Source organism: Salmo salar, chromosome 12 (assembly GCF_965601325.2).
Source record: "Salmo salar chromosome 12, fSalSal1, whole genome shotgun sequence".
NCBI lineage: Eukaryota > Metazoa > Chordata > Actinopteri > Salmoniformes > Salmonidae > Salmo > Salmo salar.
In genome coordinates, this window is record NC_138302.1 from 47445665 (window position 1) to 47462882 (window position 17218).

Genomic DNA, 17218 nt, shown 5'->3' on the forward strand with positions numbered 1-17218 from the left:
CTTTGAAAGATGGGTCTCAAAAGGAGCATAGGGGGTTGAAAGGGTTGTGTGTGTGTGTGTGTCTGTCTCAGTCACCAGATCTCAACCCAATTGAACACTTATGGGAGATTCCGGTGCAGCACCTGAGACTGCGTTTTCCACCACCATCAACAAAACACCAGATGATGGAATTTCTCGTGGAAGAACTGCATCTCATCCCTCCAACAGAGTTCCAGAGAATCTATGCCAAGTCGCATGAAAGCTCTTCTGGTATCTCGTGGTGGTCCAACGCCCTATTTAAGACACTTACTACTGGTGTTTCCTATATTTTGGCAGATAAATGAAATTCCCCCCCAAAATATTTATTTGAATCCTCAACTTCAATGGATTACTTGCTCGGTATCCATAAACAATCCCTTTAGGTGTGAGTTAAGTTGAAAGAATAGAACAAAACATATCTTATATTGGGACGACAGGGGTTAGCCAGCCTTCTCTCTAACTTTTTCAAATACATGTATTATTTATTCTACAACGTACCCATGAGGTCAGCGAAGCCACCCATGGGAAGCCGACAGGTGCCGGTGACAAACTGCAGCAGCCTCATACGTTTCTCATTGTCCATCTCCTTCACAAACTGGAATTAACATTTTCACGTCAGAACATTTAAGCGTCAAACTATGCCAAACACCCCTTCACAATATTCCATAATTCATGAATGAATGAACTGCTTCATTAAACGGTGGAGCCATGCTGACCTGCCAGAACCAGAGGATCTGCTTGCTGCTGCGTGCATAGTGCCTGTAGATGGTGTGCCTCTGCCAGTCCACCAGGTCTATCTCCTGCATGCCACACAGCATCACCTGGTTGGGGACGGACCGGGGGGACGGGGGACGGACCGGGACAGATATTACATTACACCATACTCAAAATGGGGAAGAGCTGTACACTCCGGGAGAGTGAGTTTTTACCCTGAGTGAGTTTTGAACCCAGTCCACCAGGTCTACTCCTGCATGCTACACAGCAACACCTGGTGGGGGGACCGGATATCACTTTGGGAGAATTTTGTTTTTTAACCCGCTGCTGTGGTGAATGACCACTGCTGGTTTCCAAATTGACCCCGAGAATCAACAGTCTAGGGCCGAGGCACTTGATACTTCAGTGCAAGACATTAGCACTAGAAAGGAAAGGTTTAAATACTGAAGGTAGGTCTCTGTTTAACAGCCATACGGTTTGATTAAAATGAAGCCTCTATTTGGATAGTCCCCTAACAGATGGTCTAAAAAAAACACTGAGTTAGCATGAAGCTCTGTGAGTGGTTTTAACATTACAGAAACTAATTTGATCAGTCTACGAATTAACCCATTGTGTACCTCCAGTTCCTTCGCGTCAAAGTACTGCAGGTACTGCTGGGGGAGGACCTCATTAAAGCCCTCGAAGAAGGCCTGGGTCTGCTCCTCCACCCCTCTGGACAACCTCCACTCTGCCACCAGCCTGAAGGAAGGACACAGACACACAGGGGGACACAAAGAAAGACAGACACGCGCACACATGTGTCAGAAAATGTGCTTTCTTCTGTTGGAAAAAACATCTGATAAAGTGTTCACACACACACACACACACACAGAGATTTCTACACTTAACAAAAATATAAATATAAACGCAACATGCAACAATTTCAAAGATTTTACTGAGTTACAGTTCATATAAGGAAATCAGTCAATTGAAATACATTCATTAGGCTCTAATCTATAGATTACACATGACAGGGAATACAGATACGCATCTGTTGGTCACAGATACTTAAAAAAAAAAAAAAAATAGGGGTGTGAATCAGAAAATCTGTCAGAATCTTGTGTGACCACAATTTGCTTAATGCATAGAGTTGGTCACAGGCTGATGATTGTGTACTGTGGAATGTTGTCCCACTCCTCTCCAATGGATGTATGAAGTTGCTGGGAACGGGAAGATGCTGTTGTACTCGTCGATCCAGAGCATCCCAAACATGCTCAATGGGTTACATATCTGGTGAGTATGCAGGCCATGGAAAAACTGGGACATTTTCAGCTTCCAGGAATTGTGTACAGACCCTTGCGACATGGGGATGTGCATTATCATGCTGAAACATGAGGTGATGGCTGCAGATGAATGGCACTAAATGGCCCTCAGGATCTCATCACGGTTTCTCTGTGCATTCAAATTGTCATTGATAAAATGTAATTGTGTTTGTTGTTCGTAGCTTACGCCTGCCCATACCATAACCCCACTGCTACCATTGGGCACACAACTCACAACTGTGACATCAGCAAACCGCTCGGCCACACAACACCATACACATAGTCTGCGGTTGTGAGGCCGGTTGGATGCATTGCCCAATTCTCTAAAACGACGTTGGAGGCAGCTTATGGTAGAGAAATGAACATTCAATTCTATGGCAACAGCTCTGGTGGACATCCCTGCAGTCAACATGCCAATTGCACGCTCCCTCAAAACTTGAGACATCTGTGGCATTGTGTTGTGTGACAAAATTGCACATTTTAGAGTGGCCTTTTATTGTCCCCAGCAAAAATGTGCACCTGTGTAATGATCACTCTGTTTAATCAGCTTCTTGATATGCCACACCTGTCAGGTGGATGGATTATCTTGGCAAAGGAAACATTCTCACTAACAGGGATGTAAACAAATTTGTGCACAAAATATGAGAGAAATAAGCTTTTTGTGCATATGGAACATTTCTGGGATCCTTTTATTTCAGCTAATGAAACATGGGACCATCACTTTATATGTTGCATTTCTATTTTTGTTCAGTGTAGTTGGTTTTCAAAGCAATCCTACCTGATGTATTCCTCTTTGTTTTCCTCAGTGACCAAGACATTGCCTCCGTCTGGCTTCAGCTCGTGAGTGGTGACCTCCCCCAGGATCTCCTTGTCCACAGAGAAGTACATCTCCAGACCACACTCCTCCAAGTTGTTATCCCTGGTGGTTGGGAATCACAAGAGGGCAGTCATCCTCATCAGCTCCTCCTCTGCGCCATCAATCGTTATAGTCATACATTTTCCTCTCTCCTCTTCCTTATAATTATTCTTACACTTATCTCCCAATCATCCTCACTCAATAACAATCAACAGCAGTTTCCATTTATGAGGAAAGCTGTTCACACCAATTCCCATTTCTACTCCCAATTCCCGGACTCACTTGATCCAGATGAGGGAGTTGTAGAATTCCGGGTCGATGGATTCCAGGTCCTTCAGGGCCAGGGGTTTGTTCAAGATGCGCTTGTAGAAGGGCAGGGAGAATCCCGTGTCGATGAACTTCCCATGGAACAAGGCCTGGAGAGAAACATAATGAACCAGGGATGTGAAGGGCTGTTGCGGTGACAGTATTACCGCCACACCGTCAGTCATCAGTCATGACCGCAGTAAAATTCTACGTGACCGTTGGGTCACGGTAATCTCCTCTTATGCACTCTGGACATTCATTGGTAGTACACAACTCGCTAACGATCATCAGGTCGCTAATAGCCTGGTACTCAGGGCTCCATCGTCTCTCTAACCACTCTGACATGAATGCAAATGCAGTTGAAAATCACATCAAACACTTACCACTAAAACAGTATGTGGTTTTAAAACTCACTCTCACTGTGATTGATCAATTTGAAGAAAAGAGTTTAAAAAAAAAAATTTCAACAGGTTGAAACCAGGTGGAAAACATGGTCGTTGTGGATGTTGTTTCAAAGCCTAACAAAATGGACAGCGCGTTCTAAGGTGATGATTAATTCAAAACATCCATATGCATATTAGAGCTTATGCATAGGCCTATATACAGAGCATTCGGAAAGAATTCAGACCTCTCCAATTTTTTCACGTTACAGCCATATTCTAAAAGTACTTTTTTTTTTAATTCCCCCCGCATCAATCTACACACAATACCCCATAATGACAAAGCAAAAACAGGTTGTTTGAAATACGGAAATATCACATTTACATAAGTATTCAGACCCCTAACTCAGTACTTTGTTGAAGCAGCTTTGCCAACAATAACAACCTCGAGTATTCCTGGGTATGACTCTACAAGCTTGGCACACCTGTATTTGGAGAGTTTCTCCCATTCTTCTCTACAGATCCTCTCAAGCTCTGTCAGGTTGGATGGGGAGCTTTGCTGCAAAGCTATTTTCAGGTATCTCTAGAGATAGTCAATCTGGTTCAAGTCCGGCTCTGGCTGGGACACCCAGGACATTAAGACTTGTCCCAAAGCCACTCATGCGTTGTCTTGGCTGTGTGCTTAGGGTCTTTGTCCAGTTGGAAGGTGAACCTTCACCCCAGTCTGAGGTCCTGAGCGCTCTGGAACAGGTTTTTAATCAATGATCTCTCTGTACTTTGCTCCGTTCATCTTTCCCTCGATCCTGACTAGGCTCCTAGTCCCTGCCAATGAAAAACATCCCCACAGCATGATGCTGCCACCACCATGATTCACTGTAGAGATGGTGCCAGGTTTCCTCAAGACGTGACGCTTGGAATTCAGGCCAGAGAGTTCAATCTTGGTTTCATCAGACCAGAGAATTGTTTTTCTCATGGTCTGAGAGTCCTTTAGGGGACCCTTTGGCAAACTCCAAGTGGGCTGTCGTGTGCCTTTTACTGAGGAGTAGCTTCCGTCTGGCCACTACCATAAAGGCCTGATTGATGGAGTGCTGCAGAAATGGTTGTCCTTCTGGAATGCTCACCCATCTCCACAGAGGAACTCTGGAGCTCTGTCAGTGACCTCCCTGACAAGGCCCTTCTCCCCCAATTGCTCTGTTTGGCTGGACAGCCAGCTGTAGGAAGAGTCCTGGTGGTTCTAAACTTCTTCCATTTAAGAATGATGGAAGCCTCTGTGTTCGCGGGTGACCTTCAATGCTGAAAACATTTTTTGGTACCCTTCCCCAGATCTGTGCCTCGACACAATCCGGTCTTGGAGCCCTACGGACAATTCCTTCGACCTCATGGCTTGGTTTTTGCGCTGACATGCAGTGTCAACTGTGGAACCTTACATAGACAGGTGTGTGCCTTTCCAAATCATGTCCAATCAATTGAATTTACCACAGGTGTACTCCAATCAAATTGTATAAACATCTCAAGGATGATCAATGGGAACAGGATGGACCTGAGCTCAATTCCGCTTCTAATAGCAAAGGGTCTGAATACTTATGTAACTAAGTTGTTTTTATTTTTAATACATTTGCAAAAATCTCTAAAAACCTATTTTGGCTTCGTCATTATTGGGTATCGTGTGTAAATTGATGAAGAAAATGTTTTATTTTATACATTTCAGAATAAGGTTGTAATGTAACAAAATGTGGAAAAAGTCAAGGGGTCTGAATACTTTCCAAATGCACTGTATGAGCCCAAGCCTGAAAAAAACTGAATTAAAATAATGATTGTGTCTTTATACAAGACATAGCCTACCATATATTATACAAGGCAGAAAAACATTTTTTTTTTAAATACAGATTTAAGATATATTTGGTACATAATTGGTCAAGCCTACAACTACAGTGAATTTGTACTTGATTTTGAATAGCCTAATAATAGGGCATTTTCAATATTTTCATAATTAATAGGGTGACATTACCTTTCGCTACAGAATATCTCACCACTGAGTTTCCATCTCCTCCCCTCTCTCCTTAATTTCTTTATCCAGTGCGCAGAGAGAGGGGCTGTTAACAGTTTAATGAAATATTTTTAGTTGTGAAAACGTGATTGTCGATGTTCCCAACAGATTTCACTTGGTTTCCCAAAGCACTGGGTAGCTGCAGGAACAGGGTTGGAAAGCCCATGGCATACAGAGTTTGGACGGAATATCACCTGTTGTCCACAAGAGATGATTGTGGACTACAGGAAAAGGAGGACCGAGCACGCCCACATTCTCATCGACGGGGCTGTAGTGGAGCAGTTGAGAGCTTCAAGTTCCTCCACATCAACAAACTAACATGGTCCAAGCACACCAAGACAGTCGTGAAGATGGCACGACAAAGCCTATTCCCCCTCAGGAGACTGAAAAGATTAGGTGTGGTCCCTCAGATCCTCAAGGGGTTCTACAGCTGCACCATCGAGAGCATCCTGACTGGTTGCATCACTGCCTGGTCTGGTAACTGCTCGGCCTCCGACCGCAAGGCACTATAAAGGGTTGTTCGTATGGCCCAGTACATCACTGGGGCCAAGCTTCCTGCCATCCAGGACGTCTATACCAGGCGGTGTCAGAGGAAGGCATATTACCTCGACTAACCGGTGCCCCTGCACATTGACTATATATAGACTCCCTTTTGTTATTTTACTGCTGCTCTTGAATTATTTGTTACTTTAATTATATATTAATTTTTTTAGGTATTTTTTCTTAAAACTGAAATTGTTAATTAAGGGCTTGTAAGTAAGCATTTCACTGTAAGGTTGTATTCGGCGCATGTGACAAATAACATTTGATTTAAAATAACCGGAGTAACCTATACCCGGCATGAGTGTAAAACATACTAGCGGGAAAGTGGCCTCCATTTGCTATTCTAGTGCATACAGAAGACATGTCTTTTTTGACTTGACCCTGTTCCTGCCCACTTGAAAACAGGCCATTCTAAATCTCAACTAATTTTACATATTGGTAAAGACGAGATTAAATTGAGAATAGTGTAATGGGTGAAAATATGATCACTTGAGAGAACAGCGTGTGCAGTGTGAGGCAAAGAGCCTATAGTCGCAACAAGCATCTCATACGTTTTGATTTCTAAGGCATTCTAAGATTTGTATCATTCACAACGAAAGTTGCCAAATAACTATAAATCTAGCTGTTTCAAATTATCACTTTTTTTAAATGTAGATGTTCCCAAAGGCACGCATCAGCAGCTTGTATGCGGGTAGGCTTGGAGATGCTAAACGTGTTTATGTTAATTAACGGTCAATTACCACGAGACCGGCAGTCTTGCATGACAATAACCAGCTGACAAAATGTCATGACCGCCACAGCCCAAGATGTGATCAGGAACAACAGTGTGGCTTATTTCAGGGTTGTGTTAATTCGGCACCAAACAAACTTAAAAAGGCCTAATGCAGACGTTTTTGTCTCAATATTAAATCATATCTGGGTAACAATTAAGTACTGTACTGTGACTGTTTATTTTAGACAATTTGAAAACAAAAACAGCTTTTTAGCCAAGAGCAATTTCTCAAGCAATAACTTTAACTGAACTGTCTGGGGTTGATCTGAGTGGGGAGGGGAAAACTGAAAACTAGCTGTTGTTGGCAGAGAGGTTTGGAACTCTTTCTTATTTGTCTGTTAACTAATTAACCACCTGGTGATGTCACCAGGCAGGCCAAAACTCCATCCCACCAAAACAGGTGGTCTTTTCAAACAGCTCTTACACTACAAGGCATTATCGTAATTTTCACAACTTCACAGTATTATTCCAACCAAATAGTGTGTAAATTCGACCTAAGTGGAAGTCAAGTTTCACCCCATAGAGAGTATTGAGGTAGGTACCATGGCAATGAATCGTCCAATGAACTTGAAGTACTTGAGGTGGTCAGGGTTGATGTAGGAGGCAGGGTTGATCTGGAGACAGTAGTTGTCCTTGCCGGCATACTCAAACAGGCAGTACATTGGGTTCAGCACCTCGTGGGATAGCAAGAAGAACCACTCCCTGAGAACACACACACACACCATATAACATACACACACACACATACACCATATAAGAATATTCCATACACGCACGCATAAAAAAAAGAAACATTCAATCTGCAATGATCTCTAATATGAGTTCATACTTAACCTATCAGAATTCACCTTGCCACTCCTCCGTAGTCCAAGCCTTCCTCTCCAGGGAAAATGATCCACAGTCTCCGCCTGAGATCTTGTGGATGAAAGCTCATCATCTGATTGATACAGAATTGGAAACAGTTACAACGTTTGACTATTCTTGGAACACAGCCCCTATATTCATCCGCTATTCTGTACCACAGGCCGGGGACTGGCCCCTACACTGGGTCTTTTCCTACGAATTTATTCACAGGACTACAAAAACAGCCAGTGCAGTGGTGTCTTAATATATGATTATTTATTTATTTTGTAATATATCATTTTTTTATACACTTACTTGCTGGAATGAATCTTCAAAGAGGGTTTTGCGGGTGACTGTGATCTTGATGTGCTGTGGCATTGACAGTTGCTGGAAGACAAAGAGAATTACTCAATTTACGGCCCCAGGAACAAGAGGAATGACTATGGGTCCCAATTCTCTACCCTTCTGCCATAAATGACAAATCCTAACTTCCAATTAAGTCACATTTCTTAGTCATGCATTAATGTCAATGGGAAACTAAATGACAATTCGACTTAAGGGCAACTCCTAATTTTCACTTAAGCGTGCACGTGTTCACTTCCCTTCATGGATTTAATAGGAAAATTAGACTAGTGGAAGAAATATGGTGGAAGCCAGATCTGGGTTCAAATACTTGAGCTGTGCTTGATTGAGCTTGCCTGTTGCAATGGAACCAATACAAAAGTCCCAAAAAGTGCAAATCCACCCACGAGGCATTGCAGACAGGCTTAAGCAAACGCTCAAAGTATTGTAAAAATGTCTAATAATATTTTGACCCAGGTCTGGTGGAATCTCCCTCTAGCCCGGCATTAAATACACCAATCCTCCTTTGTAAGTGCATAATTTGGGAGAATTGGGACACAATGCCAAAAATTTTGCAGAATGAAATCTCTCGAATCTTGTTTTTAAGAGTGTCCAAATGAAAAACAAAAACAATACTTATTAGAAGGGCAGAGGTGGTTCTGAGGATAAAGTGCACACTACGATCTAGTAGTGATTGAAGATGCCGTACTGTATGGCTGCCGTCTTTTTGCGTTTATCTTTACTTTTCTTGCACGAAATGTATCCACTATGATTTCTTATGATCAACAAGAACTTTTGAACATCAGATCGGCAGTTACTACCCTCAATTCCGGCTTCAATTTAAACTACCGTAAATTCCGGACTATAAGCCGCAACTTTTTTCCCAGGCTTTGAACCTCGCGGCTTAAACAATGACGCGGCTAATATATGGATTTTTCCCGCTTTCAAATTTTTTTTCTCTCAAAAAAAAACATTCTGTGACGTGCTCAGTTTTTTGCCGGCATGACGCTTTCATTAGACCAATGAAATTGCCGAACGGGTTAAGGTCAAACAGCTTTTTTGTTTACTGTTTAGATTAAATCGAGCGCTCTCAAACTTCCCATCATTCTGATTACAGGAGTCATTTTGTCGCCCTCATCATGGCAAAGACACGGAGAAATGCATATGATGCAGCTTTCAAGTTGAAGGCGATGGATCTGGCTGTTGGAAAAGGAAATAGAGCTGCTGCACGAGAGCTTGGTCTTAATTTAGTCGATGATAAGACGTTGGAAACAGCAGCGTGAGGAATTGACTCAGTGCAAAAAGACAACTAAAGCTTACTGCAAATTTTGTATTTTTTTGTTACAAGCCGTGTTTCGTTAAAGCCTATTTATTTTTGTTACAAGCCATGTTTCGTTAAAGCCTGTGTAAAGTTACTTTGTTTCAATGTACAGGTAGGCACCTGCGGCTTATAGACATGTGCGGCTTATTTATGTTCAAAATAATATATATTTTTAAATTCAGTGGGTGCGGCTTATATTCAGGTACGCTTAATAGTCCGGAAGTTATGGTAATCTGCCCTGGGCTCTGTGTAATTCCAATCCAATTTTCAGCCTATCCACACGCCGGCCACCTACTCCCTCCATTGTATTGGCCAGTCACTTGATAATAAAATGGACTCTCGTAATTGCAATATTCTGTGCTTTAATGAAACAGGGCTTTCGGACAAGAAACCCGCGCCCCTCAATGGACCCATGGCTATCGAACTAGATGGATTCTCCATTCATCGAGCAGACAGGACATTGGATTCAGGGAAATCAACAGCAAACGGTGTGCTGACTCTAGCGCGTGTACGTCTCGACCCATTGTTCACCCATCTTGGAATACCTCACCCATCTCGGAATACGTAGCTAGCGCATCTTGGAATACCTCAAGTTGGCACTTAAACTGTATGAGGCTATAAACAAGCAGGAAGCCATGCACCCGAAAGCTGCTTTCCTTGTTGCCGGTGATTTTAATTCTGCATCCTTCGCTACTAGGGGTGAGAAAGTCTTATACCATGGTTACTCTACACACAAGCAAACATACAAGGCCCTCGCTTGTCCCCCCTTAGGCAAAGCAGATCATGACTCTATACTCCTGCTTCCTGTTTACAAGCAGAAGCTGGTCCTCCATTTTGGAGATTATGCTACAAGACTGCTTTGCTAGCGCTGACTGGAACATGTTTTGGGACTCCGCCAACAGCATCAGCGAGCTAATGAGCTCAGTCACCAGCTTCATTAGGAATGCATCACCGATGTTGTCCAAAGTGTAGGTTCGCTGCTTCCCCAATCAAAATCCCATAGCCTTGAGGTTGGTGCTAAAAGACAGTGCTACCGCACACAGGGTTATCGCAGCCAACACAAAGGCTATGGCTGAGGACACGAACATGTACAAGAACTCCCGCTACTACCTCTGCAGAGCCATCAAACAAGCAAAAGGACAATATAGGAACAAGGTGGAATCCTATTACACAGGCTCTGATGCCCAACGCATGTGGCAGGGGCTACAGTCCATTACGGATTACAAAGAAAGACCCAGCTGTGATCTGCCCAAATTTGCCTCTCTACCAGATGAACTCAATGCATTTTATGCACGGTTCGACAAACAACACCGAGCCGTGCACGAGTGCCCCCGCTGACCCAGTGGAGTGGGTGATCTTGTGCTACGCGGCCGACGTCAGTAAGGTTTTTAAATCAGGTCAAGACTCATTAGGACTCGGGGGGGCAAGACGGTATTCCAAGGTGCATTCTCAAAGCGTGTGCAGGACAGGTAGCAGGCATATTCACTGTCATTTTCAACCTCTCTTTGTCCCAGTCTGTAATCCCCACGTGTCAAGCTGAACACCATCATTCCTGTTCCTAAGAACTCTAAGACTACCTGCCACAATGACTACCACCCTATAGCACTCACATCTGTAATCATGAAGTGCTTTGAAAGGCTGGTTATGGAACAAATCATCTCCATCATCCCAGGCCCACTCCAATTTGCATACTGCTCAAACAGATCCATAGACGATGCAATCTCAAATTGCACTCCACACTGCCCTCACTCACCTAGATAAGAAAAATACCTATGTGAGAATGCTGTTCATTGACTACAACACCATAGTCATGGTGGCATGGGCCCTCAAATCCTCAAAATGTTCTACAGCTGCACCACTGAGGCCATCATGACTGGCTACATCACTGCTTGGTATGGCAACTGCACCACCCTCAATCGCATGGCTCTACAGACGTTGGTGCAGACAGCCCAGTGCCGTCGCAAAGTATTCAGACCCCTTGACTGTTTCCACATTTTGTTACAGCCTTATTCTAAAATGGAATAAATATCAGCAATCTACTCACAATACCCCATAATGACAAAGCGAAAACAAGTTCTTAGAAATGTTTGCTAATTTACAAAATATAAAAAACAGAAATACCTTAGTAACATAAGTATTCAGACCCTTTGGAATGAGACTCGAAATTGACCTCGTCGAAGGAATTGTCCGTAGAGCTCCGAGACTGGATTGTGTTGAGGCAAAGATCTGGGGAAGGGTACCAAAAAATGTCTGCAGCACTGAAGGTCCCCAAGAACACAGTGGCCTCCATCATTCTTAAATGGAAGACGTTTGGAAGCACCAAGACTCTTCCTAGAGGTGACCGCCTGGCATAACTAATAAATCGGGGGAAAAGGACCTTGGTCAGGGAGGTAACCAAGAACCCGATGGTCACTGACAGAGCTCCAGAGTTCCTTCCAGAAGTACAACCATCTCTGCAGCACACCACCAATCAGGCCTTTATGGTAGAGTGGTCAGACGGAAGCCACTCCTCAGTGAAAGGCACATGATTGGAGTTTGCCAAAAGGCACCTAAAATACTCTCAGACCATGAGAAACAAGATTCTCTGGTCTGATGAAACCAAGATTTAACTCTTTGGCCTGAATGCCAAGCGTCACATCTGGAGAAAACCTGGCACCATCCCTACGGTGAAGCATGGTGGTGTGGGGATGTTTTTCAGTGGCAGGGAATAGGAGAGTAGTCAGGATCAAGGCAAAGATGAACGGAATAAAGTACAGAGAGATCCTTGACGAAAACCTGCACCAGAGTTCTCAGGACCTAAGACTGGGACGAAGGTTCAAATTCCAACGACTCTAAGCACACAGCCAAGACAACGCAGGAGTGGCTTCGGGACAAGTCTCTGAATGTCCTTGATTGGCCCAGTCAGAACCCGGACTTGAACCCAACATAAGATCTCTGGAGAAACCTGAAAATAGCTGTGTAACGACGCTCTCCATCCAACCTGACAGAGCTTGAGAGGATCTTCAGAGAAGAATAAGAGAAACTCCCCAAATACAGGTGTGCCAAGCTTGTAGAGTCATACCCAAGAAGCCTCAAGGCTGTAATCGCTGCCAAAGGTGCTTCAACAAAGTATAAAGGGTCTGAATAGTTATGTATACTGTTTTTTATTTTTAATAAATTAACATTATGGGGTATTGTGTGTAGATTGATTAAATCGTTTTTTTCCCTCATCAATTTTAGAACAAGGCTGTAACCTAACAAAACGTGTAAAAAGTCAAGGGGTCTGAATACTTTCCGAAGGCACTCTACATCAGTGGCACCGAGCTCCCTCCCATCCAGGACCTCTATATCAGGCCGTGTGAAAAGGGCCGGAAAATTGTTAAAGACCCAAACCATACTGTTCTCTCTGCTTCCGTTTGGCAAGTGGTACCGGAGCATCAAGTTTGACACCAACAGACTCCTGAACAGCTTCTATCCCCAAGCCATAAGACTGCTAAATAGCCAACAAAACAGCTACATGGACTTTCTGCATTGATGTTTATATTTGTTGCACTGTCTCTATGCACACACACACACTCTATGCATATTTTACACACACACACGCTCTTCATTTACTCACGCACACGCACACGCGCACACACACACACACACACACACACACACACAATCATCAAATACGCTGCTGCTACTCTGATTATCATAAATCCTGATGCCTAGTCACCTTACTAACCTACATATCTAACCCTACCACGCCAGTATCCCTGCACATTGTATATATGGTATTGACACTGACCCTGTATATAGCTTACTTACATTGTATTATTATTTGTATTTCCTGTGTTTTTGTTCAAGTGTACTTTTTCTTATTTCACATTTTTTTATAGTACTACTGCATTGTTGGGAAAGAGCAAGCACGTGTACTTGTGCACATGACAAAAACTTGACATACCTGACACCAGAACCTGAAGTACTGCACTTTGGCTTTGAAGTCCCTGACGTAGGTGATCTGGGGCCCGTTCTCACTGTGGGAAGCAAAGATGAAATGCATGACCTTGTTGACGTGGGTCTCACTGGAGTACAACCTTTTACATCTTTGTATTGAGTGACACAATCGAACCTTCGCTAAGCCCCGCAAAAAAATTGCAGTGCTACGGTGGATAGCAAATGTTGCTAACCAAGCTCGAGTCATTACAACTCGGACAAATTCACGTTTCAAAAGCACAGAAGCCAAATGAGGGCAATGGCAAAAACAGTTTTCATTAAAAAAAATATTGTTGAAATGGCTAAATAATTGAACAGTGCACCAGGGAAAAAAAGGGAAAGGGGATACCTAGTCAGTTGCACAACTGAATGTATTCAACCAGAACGTGTTTTCCGCATTTAACCCAACCCCTCCGAGGTACGGGGGGACTGTCTTAATCGACTTCCGCGTCATCGGCACCCGGGGAGCAGTTGTTGTTGGGGGTTAACTGCCTTGCTCAAGGGCAGAATGGCAGATTTTTCAAACTTGCCGGCTCAGGAATTCAAACCAGCGACCTTTCAGTTCCTAGCCCATCGCTCTTAACCGCTAGGCTACCTGCCACCCCAGGGGTAATTGTGACTGTGAAACCTTAAAATGCATTGTTTGCTAACTGGTTACCTAGCGCTCCTTGAGTCTAGGGCTGGGCGATATGGCCAAAATATTAAATGGTATTTTTCACATTTTTGATGGTATTTTATGTTTTTGATTAATAAAAGTTCTAAATTTGCTTTATGAGTAGTGCGTGACCCTAGGGTGGCAACACATATATTCTCAATTATTTCAATGGGTCTTTCTCCATTCTGATTGTTTAATAATGTTCAATTCAACTTCAACCTAAAAGAATTTCCTGCATTTCCTACACTCGTTTGAGATCATTCCACACTGCCACGAATTGGGAAAAAAAATACTAGGCCTTATTTTGAACCAAATGTTGCAATTGCGATTTAGATCAAAACACTTGAGTGAACTTTTGGAATCATGGAAATAGAATGTTTATTATAATTAGAAAATAAATAATAGTGGGCACTTCGAATACAGTGTTGTTTGACATGACAACGAATGAAAATGCCATGGACGAGTTATTGCGACAGGTTAGGAACAAAAGTGATGTTCCGTGTTTCCTAGGGGACGCTATAATCTTTGGCTACATTAAATCTTTATTCATATAAGCCAATATATTCATGCGTTGCCTATTCCTCTTTGATTTAGCAGATACTGTTGCATAAACAACATGCTGATTTAAGCCTCCACCAGTACTGGTATCAGGCTGTATTAGCTAGCTCCGTTCGCTCTGACTCTGCCAGCTAACTAGCGATTAGCATTAGTGGCTAACACGATTTAGCTTAACTTGCTAAGAAAATACAAACTAGCTGTTTGCAGATGTAAGAAACAAACTAATATTGTAATTATAGAACGCTTGTGGATTTATATTAAGATCAAAGTGTAAACATCGTTGCATGTACCATGCAGACTGAACGAAAGTGGCTGGTGGTCAAGCAACAACAAACACGCTCCTTGAGTGACAGGGGGTGGGACTAGGTCTGTGTGGAAAGCGGCGAGCGGAGAGGGATGATTCAAGTAGCGGAGTAAACTATAAAAATGGACATTACACACGGCGTATCACATTTAACAAACCAAACATTCAAATACCGTTATAGAAGGTAAAGTAAAAACCTAAACCAGTCCGTGCATAAACACCGGTATATAGTAAAATATGGTATACCGCCCAGCCCTACTTGAGTCACCATTGAAACCTTTGCACCAGCTAGCCAATTAATATAACTTGTTTTCTCCTAATGCATGTTAGCTAGCCATGTTAGCTATTATGAATATAACTTATCTGCTATTGACATCAGGAGACAATGTGAGAGCACGTGTTGGCTCCAAATGTGGTTAGCTAGTAGCTTTGACTGCATGCTGACACCGCATTCAGAGCCATCCAGTGACTTGCCATAATACAAACTTCATTTTACCAGGTTCACGTGAAGCAATTGTAATGACTGTCCACCACAACATTCCCAAGAGTCTCCTGATCCACAAGGGGTAGTCTGTGTTTAATTTCATTGTGTATTAAAAACAGTTTGCGATCATTGTGAGGGGTTTTCTCCAATGGTTTGAACTAGGATTTTGACTTCCTGGGAAAATGGAGGTGAGCTTAGGGAATGGTCAATTAGGTGGGTGAGTGCACCTGTGAACTTTGACTAATGCGATTTGTGGATTAAAATTAAGTATTTAAAATATGTGAGTGTGTTGGCACGTAAGTGAATGAGTAAGCGGGTCTAGAGATTAGAGAGCAGGCCAGCAATCAAAGGGTGAGTGAACACTTGAAGGTTTACTAGACTCACAGGGAGGATTTGCCCGTGCGAGGGTCGATGTAGGTGGTGGTTCTCCGGTTGTGGTCCACAAAGTAGGGGATGCCATCCACTGTGAACCTCATCTCCCAGCCTTCAGGTAGGGGCTTGTCATTCAGCAGCCTACAGGAGGGACAGAAAAACACACTTATTTACAGGGCATCGACAGTCATGCAAGAGCCTTATTTAACAGTACAATACTTGTGTTGTTTGTTTAAAGTTTAACTGACCCTTGTGTCCGTGGGTCCTCCCACTGAGTCATCCGCGTTGTGTGGTGAACAAAATAAACCCTGCCGTTGGTGTCTGTTCGCTTCTCTGCAGTAGACAAAAACAAACAGAAGGACGACACTTATAAAAATAGAGCCCTAAGGCAGCCCTTTTTTAAAATGTATGTTTAATATTGCAGATCGATTGTAGCTTCCATCAATGTAAATGTCTGCATCATTTCCAATCCCCCAGATCGATAGAAACGTTTGGACACCTACACATTCAAGGGTTTTTCTTTTTTTTTATTACTATTTTATACATTGTAGAAAAATAGTAATGACATCACAACTATGAAATAACACATATGGAATCATGTAGTATCAAAAAAAAAAGCGTTAAACAAATCAAGATATATTTTAGACTCTTCAAAGTCGCCACCCTTTGGTTTGATGACCACTTTGCACACTCTTGGCATTCTCTCAACCAGCTTCAGCTGGAATGCTTTTCCAAACGTCTTGAAGGAGTTCCCACATATACTGAGCACTTGTTGGGTGCTTTTCCTTCACTCTACGGTCCAACTCATCTCAATTGGGTTGAGGTCAGGTGATTGTGGAAGCCAGGTCATTTGATGCAGCTCTCCATCACTCTCCTTGGTCAAATAGCCCTTACACAGCCTGGAGGTGTGTTGGGTCATTGTCCTGTTGAAGAACAAATGATAGTGGGACTAAGTGCAAACCAGATGGGATGGCAGCAAAGCACCCCCACCTCCATGCTCATGGTAGGAACCACACGTGGAGATCATCTGTTCACCTACACGGCGTCTCACAAAGACATGGCGGTTGGAACCAATTTGGACCCATCAGACCAAAGGATAGATTTCCACCGGCCTAATGTCCATTGCTTGTGTTTCTTGGCTGAAGCAAGTCTCTTCTTCTTATTGGTGTCCTTTAGTAGTGGTTTCTTTGCAGCAATTCGACCATGAATGCCTGATTCACCCAGTCTCTGAACAGTTGATGTTGACATGTGTCTGTTACTTGAACTCTGAAGCATTTATTTGGGCTGCAATTTCTGAGGCTGGTAACTCTAATGAACTTATCCTCTGCAGCAAGAGGTAACTCTGGGTCTTCCTTTCCTGTGGCGGTCCTCATGAGAGCCAGTTCCATCATAGCGCTTGATGGTTTTTGCGACTGCACTTGAAGAAACTTTCAAAGTTCTTG

General features: G+C 43.1%; 1 protein-coding gene across 2 annotated transcripts in view; it reads right to left on the reverse strand.

Moving 5' to 3' along the window:
* Positions 1-17218, reverse strand: part of LOC106565280 (E3 ubiquitin-protein ligase Itchy) — a 73806-nt gene that overhangs the window by 3934 nt on the left and 52654 nt on the right. For both annotated transcript variants that reach the window (XM_045691403.2, XM_014132219.3), the window contains exons 12-22: positions 16025-16109; positions 15789-15917; positions 13372-13444; positions 8096-8167; positions 7786-7874; positions 7480-7639; positions 3172-3305; positions 2812-2952; positions 1350-1470; positions 735-839; positions 517-613 (exon numbers count right to left, since the gene is read on the reverse strand). In XM_045691403.2, coding sequence (XP_045547359.1) covers positions 517-613; positions 735-839; positions 1350-1470; positions 2812-2952; positions 3172-3305; positions 7480-7639; positions 7786-7874; positions 8096-8167; positions 13372-13444; positions 15789-15917; positions 16025-16109 — 1206 coding nt within the window. The remainder of the gene's footprint in view (positions 1-516; positions 614-734; positions 840-1349; positions 1471-2811; positions 2953-3171; positions 3306-7479; positions 7640-7785; positions 7875-8095; positions 8168-13371; positions 13445-15788; positions 15918-16024; positions 16110-17218) is intronic.